Raw genomic sequence first — 16,322 nt, forward strand, 5'->3', positions numbered from 1 at the left:
CAAGGACAACTAGGAAGAACTTAGTACTACTGATACAGAACTACAAAACATACACCCATCCTGTTGTATAAATAAATGGTTTACTTAAATAATTGTTCATTTGTTCAAAGTCGTCCTTTTTCATTTAAATGTATGTACATACCATAATTATGTATACCAGGGTTAACAGTGCTTTATAGCTGCTGTACTGATAATTTTCGACAAACTATCAAACTCACTTTCTAGCATGTTAGCCAACATCAATCTTATTTTTTTCTTAATCAAGAGATCTCTGAATCAATTCTGAATGGAAAATCAGCATGAAGGGATTACTAGGCTTGGAAACTAGCTAGACCACCATCTACAGCATTTAACCATTGTAGGTGGAGACAGTAAAGTATGATTGAATCACTCAGAAGCTATTACAACAGTAACCATGATAGTGAAGTACAGTCACTGTTGCAATAGCTTATGATTAAAAAGTAAGACTGGTGTTGACACAAACTGTAGAAAGGTGAGCTTAATTGTAATTTGGCCATCACTTAAAACTCATTTACATCTTTCCTCATAAGGCCACGTATCCCTTTCTTTAAAAGGCATTAAAACTCCAGCAGCTTATATTATATAACCAAAGAGATAGATAGCATGTGCAAAAGGCATACAGTACATATTCACATCCAGTTCAATAGCAAGTTTCTTAGATTGATCCCATGACACAGTTTAACATTGTATTTAAGGTGAGTGAGTATGGTAGTGTTGGGCACAGGAACAGATGACTATAGGAGCAGGTCTGATAGTTGTGAGTCATGCTAGGCTGTACAGAGCGACAGTGAGTGGCTCTGTGCTATTTCAGTCACACCTCAATCAGCAGCATGGTCTGCGTGGCTGTCTCCAAATTCCCCTGAAGTCACTGAAGTGTGACCCCAATCCTGCTCACCAGATGGACCTGAAGAGGGGAAAAAATAGCCTGATCCATGCAGAGGCATCTACTTACAGAGGACACACACTTCCTTTCATTTGAATCCAAAAAACTAGGGTAATGTACCTATATGAAGAGGTGGGATTGTGGATAGATAATCTTTTCCTCTGTCAGGACAGTCAGGTGAACTGGATTGGCATCAGAAAGCAGTGACTCGGAGTGTTTGACCACAGTTCATATGTTCACCTGCACACCACCACCACCACCCTTCTAAGTGTTCCTCTGTCCACAAGCCAGCACTTGTTGACCATCTAGAGGCTGCTGGACTTTTCACAGGACTTTTGACACGAGTCCAGTCAGGATCACGTGGTGCTGCGGTCCCCCTCAACCCAGTACTCCTCCGTCTGCATCTCTGTCAGGCGGGAGACGGTCCGCTGGAAGGCAAAAACTTCCTCCTCTCCACTGAAGATGGCCAGGCTGCTGCCCGCATCCTGTGGAGTGTGGAAAGAGGACGTGTGAGCATTGGTGCTGGAGAGTAGAAAGCTGATGAAAACTGTTGCTAACCAACAGCTCAACTGGGCCATAGACATAGAATGAAGATCTCGCCTACTACTGAAGACCCAGTCTAATTGGCCTCATGGACACATAACAGACATATATGAAGTACAGGTTTCAAGCAGCAGAAAGAATATAGTTTGCAATGGCATGCTTCTGATTCTTCAAATACTTGTGGAATGGTTCATCTTGAGCCACAGATGCAATACATATGGTCATAGACATCATAATGAATTTTGAGGATTATGACAAAACTTGCTGCCTATAAGATCTGAAAAAGTGGCATAGTGTTGCACATGTCAGAACCACTTTTACTAAGGCTGGCAATTATCTAATACAAGTATTAAATACACCCACAGCTGTGGAAGACTTAACATCAAAGCTTGATGTTTTACCTGTTTAATACCAAGTTCATCCAAAACCTCATGGGCATGGTCATCATGGTGTGCATCTTGAACAAAGAGATCATCTAATGGGGCTTCAGCCAGGATCACAACTCTAACCTGTGGGAAAACACCACAAGCAAAAATGGTCATAAATGTCATTAATATCCTGAATAATACAGTGTGTAAAGGTGCTTGTTCATGTTTACTGTGCATCAGTGAAGCAAACGGCAAGATTTCAGTAATGCAAACATCAAACTGAATCGCAGACTGTTCTCCCGAGTCTTTGGCCAGGCATTTTCATTTCCAGATCTAAAGGCCAGTTACCATGACAAACTTTACCCAGCCAAAACGGCCACTGCAGCGTGCTGACATTTTCCTAAGTTATGTAATGGATTTGTTGCTTTGTACACAGTACAGTTACAGTGTCATACTCAAAAATGGCATTAAAATCTGTAAGACATTATAGATTACACCCATCCTAACTATGTGATCTCTTTTAATCTAAACGAATTGAATTATACCTGCTAAACAGAGAGTACTTTTAGAACATGAAATGAAGAGACCGAGGAAAACAAAAAGAGAAAGGTCACACCTTGTGATCATAAAGAGCATCTATGAGAGTAATGAGGCGTCGTGCTTGTGTCTTCTTTGACAAGGTGAGTAGAGGAACATTACGGATGAATACTGTGTCAAAGGTGTTGGAGATCACCAGGTAGTCACTGGCACCTAAAGGCTGAGGGACGCAAAAACAGATTCAGTACAAATCAAATGAAACGCCATCTGCCTGCTGAAGATGAAAAAACAGCACTAAGAGAAACTGCTCACTCACTCGGTCGCACAGCTCGTCAAATGTGCAGTCCAGGATGGTCCCACATGCTTTGCTCAGAATCAGCTTCCGACTACGCACGTTAAGAGTCCTCGGCCTCGTTACTGTAGAAAACCAAGACGATGTTACCATGACAGCCATGCCACAACAGACTTACACTCGAAGCTGTTACACAAGCACGAATGTTGGAAGACTCCCTTCAAAGCTGGAGAACAGGTAAAACTTAAGAAAGACTCCAACCTTCACCATAATCAAGTTTCACCCAACACAGCCTGAGATGCAAAAAATAGTTGCATAACACCTCAACGCACAGAACAGCAAGACAGCAACAGCAAGAATCAAGACTTGGCCCTCCCATAAGCCACCATACATCACCTTTATGTACACAACTGTAACATTCCAACTTACATAGTTGTCACACCATGTCAGCACTTTAACACACACACACACGGCTCATAGCCAAGAGATTAAACAGCACACTTCACATAACAACAAGCTACTCCATCAAGTAACACTGAGAATGATTAAAAACCTACTTACTATCGTTCTGCTTGAATGCCATCTCATCAAACATCTTGTCCAAGGTGGCATGCACATCTGGTTCACTTGTGCTGAATTGAAAAGAGACGGAGTTGAAAAGAGACTGCAAAAAACACTCTGACAAGTCCCGGGTCAAATATACATTCGACTTGGCAACAGAATATCATTGCTTACAGAAAGAAGAGCTTTCCAGCGGCAGGACGATTTCTCCTCCTGTAGTCAATTCCAGAGTCCAGCTGCAGTGTTTGGCAATATTCCTGCAGAGTGAGAACACACAAAATATGAGAGAGGGGGAGAGTGCAAGCTAGCATGCAAAAGTCCCTGACTTCATATCTTGCATAGCCTGGCTAACACCAGAAGGATTTGTTCTAGTTCCCAAAATACATCTTGCAAGCATCCCCATTAAAACTGTTTACAGGTACCTCAAGAAACAATGACTTCATAATACCCATGAGCGTACATTTTGATAATGTAGAAATGCAGTGACATCATATGATTCAAGTGTCGATCCAAACAGAGAGAGCTTCAGTGGAGCAGTCGTAGAGGGCTCTCAACCTCACCATCTAAACAGGCACGGTATGGTCCACCACACCACTCTAGCCCGCCTCGTTCAGCTGAGCTCAGGGGAATGGCATTTGTTATTCTAAACACTGCCGACTAATTGTGTTCCAAAGGTGTCAAACACAAAGGGTCTGAGTAATCCAGCACTTCTTTTTCCCCCAGCTCAGGGACATGCTGTTGCTCTCAAATAATAATAATAAAAAAAACACTGCTAGAGGCTTCTAGCGACACTAAGATGGGAACATGGGCCTATTCTGTCAGTTAGTCCTCTAGTTTACACATACAGTGCAGAAGGTCATCTTCCAATATTCATTTTGTCTTATAGTACAAGCAATCATCCCAGTCACCTACTGCTGAGATCCATTATGAACACAAACAGAAATCTAACCTTTAACACGGCAATGAAGGGCACAAAGTTCACTCTCTGTAGTCCATTCTTGTATAGGTCTGCAAATGGAAGAGACAAGACACAAGGGTCATATTCTGTGACATTTTTATCTCGATCCCTCTCTATCCCCTTCTACCACCGCATGCTCCAAAAACAAGCAAATTGTCATCATTCACCATTGCACTGAGATGTATTGTTGTCACTATTCTGTTTAAAGTAACTGTATTTGTGTTAGAGGACTTTACACCCAGACTCTTGATCAAATGTGTCAAAATCTGCCTATTTAAGTGAATCGTGGGAATCAATCAGTAGCTTACCATCTGGCTGCCGATTGGAGGTTGCCACCACAACAACTCCATTTTTGAAAAGGTTCTCAAACAATTGTTTCAGTATCATTGCATCTGCAATATCAGTCACCTACAATGCACAGAAGAGAAAACACACAATCCTGATGTGTCTACAGCTGAAGGTGATTATTCACTTATTCAGTACTCCAAATAAGGCAAGGGCTCATATCAAAGCATGAAAGAAATTCATTATGGGTTTTCTTATGTGTTTGAGTCCTAAGCTACAGGAGAGCTAAGAGTACCTGAAACTCATCGAAGCAAAGGATAGACGCCTCCTCACTTATTTCCTCTGCAACAGGAGCTATGGGGTCATAGGACTTGGCCATTTTTCCTGCTTTTCTCTTAGGCATAGACTGTTTCAAACGATGAATCCCTAAACATGATGTCACAAGGTCAGTACCAGTTGTAGATTTAGCTTTCTTTAACAGATAGAATATTATACATTTCCACACTGATAGAACAACAATATCATTGCCCTCTCAAAAGAAAAGGTGACAGTGCTTATGCAGGACTGAACAATGAAGGCTAGTCTACAGGCAACAACAGATTCATCGCTACTTCATATGTCAGGATACCAAAAAATGAGTAACTCACTCTGGTGCACATCTAACATGAAGCCATGGAAATGGACCCTCTTCTTTTTGTTTGTTTCAACATAGGAATAAAACATGTCCATGACCATTGTTTTGCCTGTGCCTGCAAACACCACCAATCAAGTAAGAGAGTCAGTGAATAAAGCCCTATGAAATTCCCTTTTCAAGATTTCTGTAAGCCACACTATTAGTGATTACCAACTTACCAACATCTCCATAGATATAGTAACCTTTGGGCACCTTGGTCTTGGAAAACATCTGTAAGACAAATGACTGTTATACAACAGTACAGTATCACACGACTCTAACACAAAACAACTGCTTTAGATGTTTTGTTTTAGTGTAATACACCGCCACTTAATTTATTAACAGCATCCAAACTCACGTCACCTTAGAAAAGAAAGATGCAGGTTGGTTGTCGTAACCCCTGAGCGTCTGCTGCAATGTATCCAGCTTCTCCAATACCGCTTTCTGATGCGGGTCCTCATTCAGAGTACCCTCTGCAACGAGGCGTGTGTAGTGTTCAATAGGTCCTCCGTAGCTGGGGCTTAGGTGGTCTTCAACGGACTGTGACAACACATTCGCCGCAAACCCTGATGTAAAAAAAGGACATTACAGATTTGCTTTTGTCACACGACGTATGATAGAAGGAAATGTATTAAGTAAAACAGGGGTAACGTTGGTCAGTATGCTATCTGACCCAACTGGCGTTAGCTGGCTAGCTAGCTATTTTAATGCCCTGTATCAGATTCCACTCTCTTAGCTGTCGAAACACATCTTACTATCAACCGAAAACCATGACACACATAGCAAGGATCCAAAATTAAAGGATCGAGGTAAGCTAACCACTATTTTGTTCTTAGCTTGCAGATCATTTAAACATTCTGAATGTCAACATCACATGGAGTGACACTGTCGCTAACTAGACTAGAGCTACGTTAGCTAGAAACATCAAGTGAACCAGGCCACCACAAAAGTTGTCATCAAAATAGCTATAAATAAAATAGCTCACCTCGTGTAACCCACTTCAAGCTGTAAGATATTGTTAATAGCTTTGTTTTCCACAAGTATTGGTCTCTAAAGAGAAAACGAATGCTAGCAGCACCCAAGGGCGCTGTGCACGCAGCCATGTTGGTTTGAGACTGTGCAATCTTATTGGTTGTTTGAGATTAAAAAGCACTGACGTCATCGAGATGAGTGCAGATGATGCGGTCTAAAATAATGGCAAAAAATAACGCGAGTTGACCCATATGTTGAAATTAGGCCTAACTAACGTAAGGATATGTTTCTTCTTAGTCTCCCTTTCCATTTGCCCGTTTTAGATCAATATATATGATTATAAAACCAGTAAAATAAAGAGGAAGGAGCTGCCGAAGTCGTGTTGAACATTAAAAAGAAAATTAAGGTTAGCCTATAACTTAATTTAGGCCTTTGCCTATCACATTCCAGTCAGCGTTCATTATCATAGGCTACTTTTTTATTATTTGTTTTGCATTCATTTTTATGTGCTATTTTAAGTCCAACACCGCCTTTCAATGTTTCACTGGAGATATGTACAGTGTTGTGCATAAGAGACACCCATGCTAAGGTTGACTAAAAAGAGGAATAAAAAAAATCATCTTTTGAAAATTAATCTTAATGCCTTAATTTAAAAAAATGAGGAATAATCCAACCTTTAAGGACACCAATTGTCTTCGTGAATTAATTCCTTAAAATACAGGTGGCACAAGTAAGGAACCCTCTATTTTAAATTTCCATAGAGGCAGGCAGGTTTTTATTTTTAAAGACCAGTTATTTCATGGACCCAGGATACTATGCATCCAGATAAAGTTCCCTTGGCCTTTGGAATTAAAAGAAATTAAAATAGCCCCACATCATCACATACCCTTCACCATACAGTAGAGATTGGCATGGGGTACTTTCCATAAGATCATCTCTCAATGCAAATCAAACCAGCTTTCAGGCTAACTGAAATAAGACCATGCCAATCTCTAGGTATGGTGAAGGGTTGTTGGTGTTCTTAAAGGTTGGATTTTTCCTGGATTGGATTTTCCTTTTTCCTATTTTTTTAATTAAGGCATTACACTCATTTTCCAAAATATTATTTTTATTCCTCTTTTTATTCAACTTAGCATGGGTGTCTTAACTTATGCACAGCACTGTAGACTAGGATATAGGGATCTGCACTATAGGCTATAGGATATTACATTACATTACATTTCATACAGGATATGGATCTGCAGTAACCACTATCTGTGCCGTCATTTGCCAATCTGAGTATAAGGTATTTGAACTAAATGGTGAGAGGTCACAGCACATTGGTAGACCAGACCATAGACCACAAGTTGGGCACATTGGTAGGCTGGTGTATCCAGTTATTGGTCAGAAATGGCAGTCTGCAGCCAAATTAATTTAAAGCACAAATAATGATTCTAACAAAGCTTGTGAGCTATCTGAGATTACATGGACTGGCTGAATATGACATTAGGTGTAGAATAATCTGCAAGGTGTGGTGGGTATCAAAACAAACTAAAGCAATACATGCATTGCCCTATAATCCCTTTACATTTCAGTGTATCTATTCAGTGTAAGTCAAACATCAAAGATTCTAGAGCACTGCTTTATAATCTTTGGTCAAACATACAGGCAGAAACTGTGTGGTTCAGGCAGTAGGGTCTTGTTGCCATGACAACAGTAGATCTGTTTCTAGGAGAGTGCATGTACACAGACATTGGCTTGCACATGCAATCTCTAGCTCACTCCCCAGACACATAAACATACTGAGACACATATTCATAGCGTTATTTTTGGAAACATAGAAACAATAATGCTTAACAAATCAAAAAATTTGAACAATGAACTGATGAGCAATGACCAGAATACGGTGGCAAATCCCCGTCATCATGCTAAGCCTACTCAATTTGTCATGGGCAATAATTTCAGCATTATACAGTAGCACCCATTCACCCAACAAAATAGATACATATATGTTTGTTAGCCATACACTGCTGTCTGTTTACAAGAGGCTGCATGCAGCTGCCAGGCTCATGACTGTGATGGTATTTCTTGTGTGTGTTGCCACGGTGATGCAAACCCCCCCTTCCGCGCTGCTGCCGCTGCTACTGCCGCTGCTACTGCTGAATGCATTAGTCTAATGAGCCGTCTGCAGCCTGAGCTTCTGTAAGCAACCGCACTGAGCCCTCGCGAGCCTGGGGAACTCAGACACGCACAGACACAGGCAGAGGGAAGAGAAGGTGGAGGAGGAAGAGGAGGAGGAGCAGGAGAAGAAAGAGTGGCAAAAACGGGAAAGGGAGAGAGAGAGGGAGGGAGAGAGAGGCAAGAACGAGAGACAGGGAGAAAAATGTCTTTTACGGCAGCCCTCTGAAGGAATCTGTCTTTGTCCTGCATCAGGCTTAGCAGGAGGAAGCTTAGCAAGCCCAAGAGGAGAGAGGACATCCACCAGAGACCCAGGGAATAAGGATCAGGTAACAGCAGCCCTGCCCTGCTGGGGGTTTCTCCCCCTGGACGGGACTGGAGTGATGCTTTGAGCGAGAGCTTGTACATTTGCTTTATGCAGGGAGGTCCACTGTGAATGTAAATTATTTCTGGATGTTTTTTGTGTCTACACTTATTTTGAGCCTTTACCTCCCTCATTTTCCTTTGTGTGTGTGTGTGTGTGTGTGTGTGTGAGAGAGAGAGAGAGAGTGTGTGTGTGTGTGTGTGAGTCTGTGTGTGTGAGTGTTGGGCATCTGATGTTGTTTTCTGGGTATATGTCCCCGTAAGCCTATGGTCTGATGAGGCATGTGTGTAGCAGCAAGTGCTCATGTATATTTGAGCATATGTTTGTGAGCAGGCCAGGAGCTAGTGCAGTGCATTTCAGAAGGTGTGTGTGTGTATGTGTGTGTGTGTATATGTTTGAGTGTGCATGTGTGTGCGTGCGTGTGTGTGTGTGTGTGTGTGTGTGTGTGTGTGTGTGTATCAGCATAAGTGTATGATAACAAGCATGTGTGAATTTAAACAAGCATGCATGTTTGAGCAGATATGTTATGTGTGTGTGTGTGTGTGTGTGTGTGCCACCAGGTGCGCGCGTGTGTGTGAGTGAGTCCCGGCGCTGATGAGCAGTCCTGCAGCCTCAGCACAGACAGCAGACAGCGGCAGCGAGATGCAGTCGCCCCCGGCAACATCCTCCTTCCTGCCGGCTCCAACAGGGAAGATTCCGGGCCGGAAGAGGGGCAGACCCCCACTGCACCGCAACCTCACCAAGATGGATTTTCCCAACCACTACCCAGAGGTGCTTCCTCCTCTGAAAGTGCCCAAGAAAAGGGGAAGAAAACCAGGATTCAAGGTCAGTGTGTAGAGATAAGATGTGGGGATCTCCCGTCTCATGATACATATGCTGTGTGGGGTTCTCCTTTGTAACAATATGTGTCTATTCATGAATAGCTACATCATGACTGTATAATTACAGACCTCCTAGTTGGTCTGTCATTGTTTAGAATATAGCTATCTCTAAATAGCAGAGCACACATACCATGATATTTGGAATGTATAATACATCTGCATAGAGAGAAACCATTTTGTGAATCTATTTTGAAATTTCCATCCACAAAATTAAATGTTTGATAGACATAGGTTTGGACAGTTCTAGACTTTGAGTATGCCATTTGGTAAAGCTCATAACAGAGTTGCTGGCAATCAGCCAGTGTGTGCTTGCGGCAGAAATTTTCATTATATACAGTGTCACTATCAAATAGATTAATGCCACCATTTACTGCCAAGTGATTTATATTATTCTCTCATTTCCTCCACTCTTACTGCATATATGATCATGTGGTGCAATGAGTGGATTTCTTTCACTCTCTCTCTCAAGATGCAATTAAATAGTGAAAGAAGGTATTACCATGAGATCATATCCCATTTCATTTACAGGGCTTCACTCACAAAAAAATAATTGACACTCTGTCACAAATGCCATTTAAGGTCTAGATTGACTATTGTCATTTTACTGAAAGTATCACTGGTGTTCAATTTCAAAGAAAGCCCTGATGCTTCTCACATGGTTAATTTTGAGACTGATATCTAGTTTTCTTGCAGCCTGTCTTGGCTGGGACTGATAGTGTGTATTCCTCTGAATCACCATAATGTGATTGCTAAGTATTCTTCTGTATTTGTCATAATAGTACATTTGCAGTCTGATTTACTAAAGGCTTACAGGAAAAGGCTTTCAGTTGTAGACCCAGGGAAAAAATTGAAATATTTTTATTTTGCTCAGTGTTATTTGAAACTGTCAGCCATCTTTATTGGCTTTATGATGATTCATAAATAATAGAATTGGCATAAAAAAACCTTTCTGTGCTCCTTCAGTTTGACACTTAACTCCTCTTGACATAGTTGGAGCTGCTCCTTATCTGTCTGGTATAAGAAGGAGCTCTACTGAACAGCTGTGTACAGTAATATTGAGAAAGAATTTGAAGTCGTAAGACAGTTGATAAGAATGTAAGAGTAAGATGATAATACTATAATACTGCCCATTCAGATGATTTTCTGTTTGTGACTCACAACTGTCCTATCACAATTGATCTGTCATTTCCATATCTTCTTCCAAACAAGCCAGTGAATCAGTCATCACACTCAGAGCCATCTGCTTTATCATTCTTTCAATTACATCCATTAGTGAGAGGAAAATGACAGTCATTTTCTAGACTTAGTTAAGCACAGCCAGGACTATAATGGTGATCTCCCTCCACTCCCCTGCCCCACAGCTGAAGCCCAGGATGCTGATGACTCCTCTGGCCATCTCCCCGCCCAGCAGCACACCTGAGCCGGACATGAGCTCCATCCCCCAGGACGCGGCCACCGTCCCCCACTCATCCACTGACCAGGAGCTCACAGGTATACGCCAAGTCTCCTCCACGCCACCGCCCATGGGCACAGAGAGAAGGCACACTGCCCAGAAACTGACAGATAAAACAGACTGTCCAGGTGTTCATTGGTAGGGGATGGTGTCTGTGGAGGTTTCAGGCAGTGCAGACTACCCAGTCCTCTATATGTGAATGGCTGAGCTGAACGCTGCTGACATGCAAATTCTATAGTGTAGCTCATGGCCAGTAAGGGTTACTCGGTCACACCAGAGCAAAGAAAGCCAATTTCATTACACTGCCAATATGATGCACACAGGGATTCAGGGGTCAGTCATTGATTATTTCAAAAACCAACTTGCAGCTTTCATCAAAACATATTCATGCAGCTTGCACCACTACCATTATCAGACACAAGCAATTTCTAAATGTCCTGTCCTATACCATTTTTCTGAGATCAACAAAGGTAGCTTAACTGTTCAAACTGCAAACATCTACTTATTTGATCCACTTACCACAATACATGCATTAAAACATTTATATATAATTGATTTTATGAAATATTTACCATATTCCATGCATTATAATAGATTTAGCTATCATAACACAGCAAATGGTGTGGAGTATTGGAGGATGTTGTGGGATTTCTGTCCGGTTTCTGTTCTGAACTATTCAAAGGACACAAAACATCAATCCCTGTTGATCTTCTGTGCAGTGTGCATCTACATAAACAAGCTGGCTCATGTGGGGCCCAACTTGGACCGGAAGAAGGTGCAGCAGCTGCCCGATCACTTTGGGCCGGATCGGCCGTCTGTGGTGCTCCAGCAAGCCGTGCAGGGCTGCATCGACTGTGCCTTTCAGCAGAAGGCCGTCTTCACCCTGCTCACCCAGGGCTACGGGGGAGAGAAGATCTCAGGTGGGAGATCTGATTCTCTAGTTTGAGATCTGTTTATCTACCTTTGAGATCAATCCTTGTTCTGCATTTCGGTGCTCCTCATATTTGGTTGCTTTTTTTCCCCCTTTTCCTTACTTTTATTTCTGTAACAAAAATAAACTGTCCATACATGATAGTTTCAAGTGAATCATATGTGTATTGGAATTCATTTCCACGTTCACATCATCTAATTCAGTTTTATGCTTGCATCTGTTTGACATTGTTATACATTATGGGCGAGTGAGGGAGCCGGTAGGGTCAGCTGACGCTCTCTGTGGTCTGTCCGCAGCCACGTTCGATGGGAAGCAGCACCTGCTGAGCCTGCCGGTGGTGAACAGCGTGGGCTACGTGCTGCGCTTCCTCAAGAAGCTCTGCCGCAGCCTGCACTGTGAGAACCTCTTCAGCGACCAGCCCGTCACTCAGCACAACGGGCCCTCGTACCAAACTGACACCATGCCACTGTCAGGTGGGTAGTGTGCACCCTCGTGGTTGACCACAGAGCTCATACACCACATGGTCTGACCTGTTCACATAGACTTTTTCTGATAACCCTACCCTGTGCTTCTATCAAGATACTACTCTAAGTAAGATAGTTGACAGTAGACAGTACTCTTAGTATAGTGTTTTGGGTGAATTGTCTTATAGTCTTATAATCAAAGGCTATATGATACAATACAATATTATGTGATATGATACACCCCTGGATATGATGTGATATGATATGATACGATACGCTTTGATACAACTTTACTATCAGTTTTCACAGAAATTTGTTTTGCATCTGTAGGCAGTCCGTTGAAGGCAAAATGTACACACATTTACCCCGAGGACATTTTTGTACAAACCAACACCATACACATTCATTACAAAACATAGACATACATATTACACAAAACATCACCTTAAATGCTGAATTAATATCAATAGCATAGTCTACTGGTTTAATTTAGTTTAATTTGGCTTCTATACTGCTACAACCTTCATATCAAAGGCAAATGCAAAAGCAAATGGTATGCTGTGAATTCACTTGAAACTATGGGAGTCTGTGCTATTAGTCATGGGCAGATGCTGCTACAATAGGAACTACCACCATACCTCCTTGGGGGTAAATTGTACAGATGCTTTACCACAGGGGTATTCACCTAGCTGGTAGGAGTCCTTGTGCACCCCAAAGCATTGGCACCAGGAGCTGAACTCATAGCATAACAACTCACAGAACAGGTGTTTACAACCTTGAAACAGTGATGCACTTTTGGACAGTGTATTTCCTCATTTACTGATTGCTGTGTATTAGCCAGACTCTTTCTTTACCATTATGCTCCTGAATGAATTTGTGAGAGTCACAGAATACCTTGTGCATGCTCTGTCAGCAATAATGGCACAGTCTCAATTCTGGGCCAGTCCTTACCTATAAAAACTGCAGTGCATGCCCTGCCAAACATGAGGCTGAAATTATGGGCTTGCAAACTTTTATATTACTAACAAAAAGCTAATACTTAGAGCGCAATGTACACATTGACTACCATGGTCCCATTCAGATTACTTGTAAGTAATACAAATACACATTTGTATATACATATACATATACATTAGCCTGGGTGTTCCCATGCTGCCTTGCGCACGATTTGATTCACGCTGCTAAGGCAGCCTGGAGACCATGGAGCAAATTTTCGCCTGAGATAGGAGACCAATCACAGAACAAGGGGGAAAGCAAGACGATGATGAGCTATGCACAGACGCATTTGATAGACATCCGTGGCACCCAATAAACGGATCTGGGCATTTTTTTCAAATACGAGAAAATGAACGTTTGGTTCCCAGACCACGTCTCATTGAGAAGTGGTGGCGCTAGCCAGGCTACATATACATACACTCATACACTCTTGTGTTAGAAACAACACAAACTGTGTTATCCCTATCTGGACATAGAGATGTGTTAAAAACAACACAAGTTGTGTTATCCCTATCTGGACATAGAGATGTGTTAAAAACAACACAAGTTGTGTTATTTTCAGCACATTTGTTTTAAGAGTATACAAAATATATTATGCAACACAAATGTATTATATTATATATTAATTTATTACATTTGCATTAGTTAAGCCCTCTATTTCAAATACTGTAGAGTTCTGCTACTTGCTGCCCTGTACTGTAGGTGAGGGCCCTATGCAGAGTGACTACCTGTCTGATGCCGCCGAGCTTCAGCGCTACTCTGTGGACCCCAGCGACTCGGCCTTCAACTGCATGAACTCACCCTATCCGTCTAAGCCCGCGTACAGCAGCTTCCGCTCCTGCCAGCAGCACCACGCGGCCCCTGGCAGCACCCACTGTGGGCACAGCACCAGCCCAAGCAGCTTCATGGAGGGGAACAGAGCAGGTAGGACAGGCAGGCGTTTGACGTGATAGCCAACTCCTGTAGAGGTGTTTGAGGGAGAGATCATCACTGTATCAGTATATGAGTATATAATTACTACACAAGATAGACAGAATGGAATATATAGAATATATTTTAGTCTTAATTAAATTTGAGTGTAATTAAATGTTCCCTCAAACCAACCCAGCATATTCCCATGATGTTTCCTTGAAAAACTGCTTACCATCCCCCCTTCACCCCTCCAGACTCCCAGGATCCTCCAAAGCGACCCCTCAGTAAGGACCCCTCAACCTGGAGTGTGGATGACGTCATCTGGTTCATCAAGGAGGCAGACGCCCAGGCTCTGGGACCACATATAGACGTGTTCAGGAAGCATGTATGCTTCACAAACCTCCAGCAACATGACCAAAGACAGCACAGCACACACACACAGCACAGAGCCCTCAGTGTGCTCACCATGAGTTGAATATCCCCCACTGTGCTCAATACTGACGTTTCGATTAGAGGAAATACTGGCACTTCTTAAAGATTCAGATTCAGTCTGCGATTCTGGCAAAGACATTTTTATTTAAGATATTTGAGAAAGGACAGTGAGGAACATTTAGCTGAATTTGACAAAAAGTGTATTTAGTGTATAATCATGGACTGCATCTTTAAGTTTTCCAATATCCTCCCAGTGTACTTATTTTAGAAGAAACAAGTAAAACATACTCTCACAGGCTATTTGACATCTGAGTCATCCCCTTGCTATGAGATATTTTGTGAAAACATCCTAATAAGTGCTGACCCCATTACTTAATTAAGCAGAGCTTCCCACATTTACACTGACACTTTTAGAAAGCCCTGATGCTAATTACAGTCTAATGCTAATTACATTTGGTGCTCGGCTGCTTATTGCCGCTAACTCGTTCTGGAAATGTTTGTCTTGGTCTTGTAATTTGCAGGAGATTGATGGGAACGCCTTGCTCCTGCTGAAGAGTGACATGATCATGAAGTATTTGGGCTTGAAGCTGGGGCCGGCACTCAAACTGTGCTATCACATCGACAAACTGAAGCAGAGTCGCTTCTGAGCCGCTGACCCGTGGCCATCTTGGGAGCTGCCCCCTCTCACTCCCTGCCAGGCAGCCCTAGTCCCTCTACACTCACGGCAGTAATCTGCCACTTTCTCTCATTATGGTTAGTTTAAAATTGTGGGCCACAAAAGTATATCAAAACGACTCTGCATAGAATAATAATCTGACACATGCATAAACTATGCATAACAGGTCCTTAATGAGCACATAGACCAGATAGATATCAGTAAAAGGAAGCCACTGTGTACAGTAAGAGGAAGCCACTGTGTAGCAGTTCTTGAGTTGGCATGCAGTTGTTGGCAGAAGCTTTATGCAGTAATTTCACATGGTGACACTGACCAAAGCGTCGCCCTAATTTTTAAGAGTCAACATGGTGGTCTTATAATAGCATTGTTATTCTGTGGACATTCCTCAATCTCTTATTTATGTGTGCAAGGAGTGTGTGTGTGTGTGTGTGTGTGTGTGTGTGTGTGTGTGTGTGTGTGTGAGTGTTTTGTCTTAGTCTACTGTATTAAGTGAGTGTGAACTGCATTACCGACACTAGGTAATTTCAGTAATAGCTTGTTATCATACTGGATTTTTTAAATCAGTTTCCAGACCTATTGGTGACTAATACAACCAGCATACAATCATGTCAGTTACACCTGAAGTTCCTATTGGCTGTTCTCTCAGGTTCTCTCTGATTTCTGCTGTTCTTGTTTATATGTGTGCAATTCTCCAACCATTTTCAGAGAACCAATATGCACATAAAACACCTAATCTCATAAAGGAATATTATAAAAGATGTAATTTGATGCTCTTTTTATGTGCCTCTAGAGAAACATCTTATTTAAATAAATTACTATGCATGCCACAATTAAAACAGATGGGACTACTTTGATCAGAAAATGTGTATTGATCTGCAACTGACTTTGGACTTTTTTCACCTTTCAACCTTTTAAAGCGTTTCAATTAATTTCAATTCATCATTCCAATGTTCCACTAGAATG

At 42.0% G+C, this 16,322-nt stretch overlaps 2 protein-coding genes across 2 annotated transcripts; one reads left to right on the top strand and one right to left on the bottom strand.

Moving 5' to 3' along the window:
* Nucleotides 1-63: 63 nt before the first annotated feature.
* afg1la (AFG1 like ATPase a) lies at nt 64-6,224 on the bottom strand. The gene is made up of 13 exons (XM_076299252.1): nt 6,107-6,224; nt 5,485-5,687; nt 5,301-5,352; nt 5,096-5,197; nt 4,744-4,874; nt 4,472-4,571; nt 4,155-4,213; nt 3,380-3,462; nt 3,206-3,276; nt 2,669-2,769; nt 2,432-2,572; nt 1,849-1,956; nt 64-1,389 (listed from the first exon to the last, which is right to left on the bottom strand). The coding sequence occupies exons 1-13, from the start codon at nt 6,222-6,224 to the stop codon at nt 1,261-1,263; spliced, it is 1,398 nt and encodes a 465-aa protein (XP_076155367.1). The 3' UTR covers nt 64-1,260.
* On the top strand, nt 5,753-16,090 carry LOC143138836 (sex comb on midleg-like protein 4). The gene is made up of 9 exons (XM_076299253.1): nt 5,753-5,930; nt 8,506-8,579; nt 9,175-9,439; nt 10,857-10,986; nt 11,668-11,868; nt 12,143-12,352; nt 14,042-14,263; nt 14,506-14,636; nt 15,205-16,090. The coding sequence occupies exons 3-9, from the start codon at nt 9,209-9,211 to the stop codon at nt 15,328-15,330; spliced, it is 1,251 nt and encodes a 416-aa protein (XP_076155368.1). The 5' UTR covers nt 5,753-5,930; nt 8,506-8,579; nt 9,175-9,208; the 3' UTR covers nt 15,331-16,090.
* The last annotated feature ends 232 nt before the right edge of the window (nt 16,091-16,322 follow it).

The sequence above is a fragment of the Alosa pseudoharengus genome, unplaced genomic scaffold, assembly GCF_046254945.1.
Source record: "Alosa pseudoharengus isolate Yale_2024_CS ecotype anadromous, Long Island Sound unplaced genomic scaffold, YU_APseudo_1.1 YU_APseudo_1.1_scf_22, whole genome shotgun sequence".
NCBI classification, from domain to species: domain Eukaryota; kingdom Metazoa; phylum Chordata; class Actinopteri; order Clupeiformes; family Clupeidae; genus Alosa; species Alosa pseudoharengus.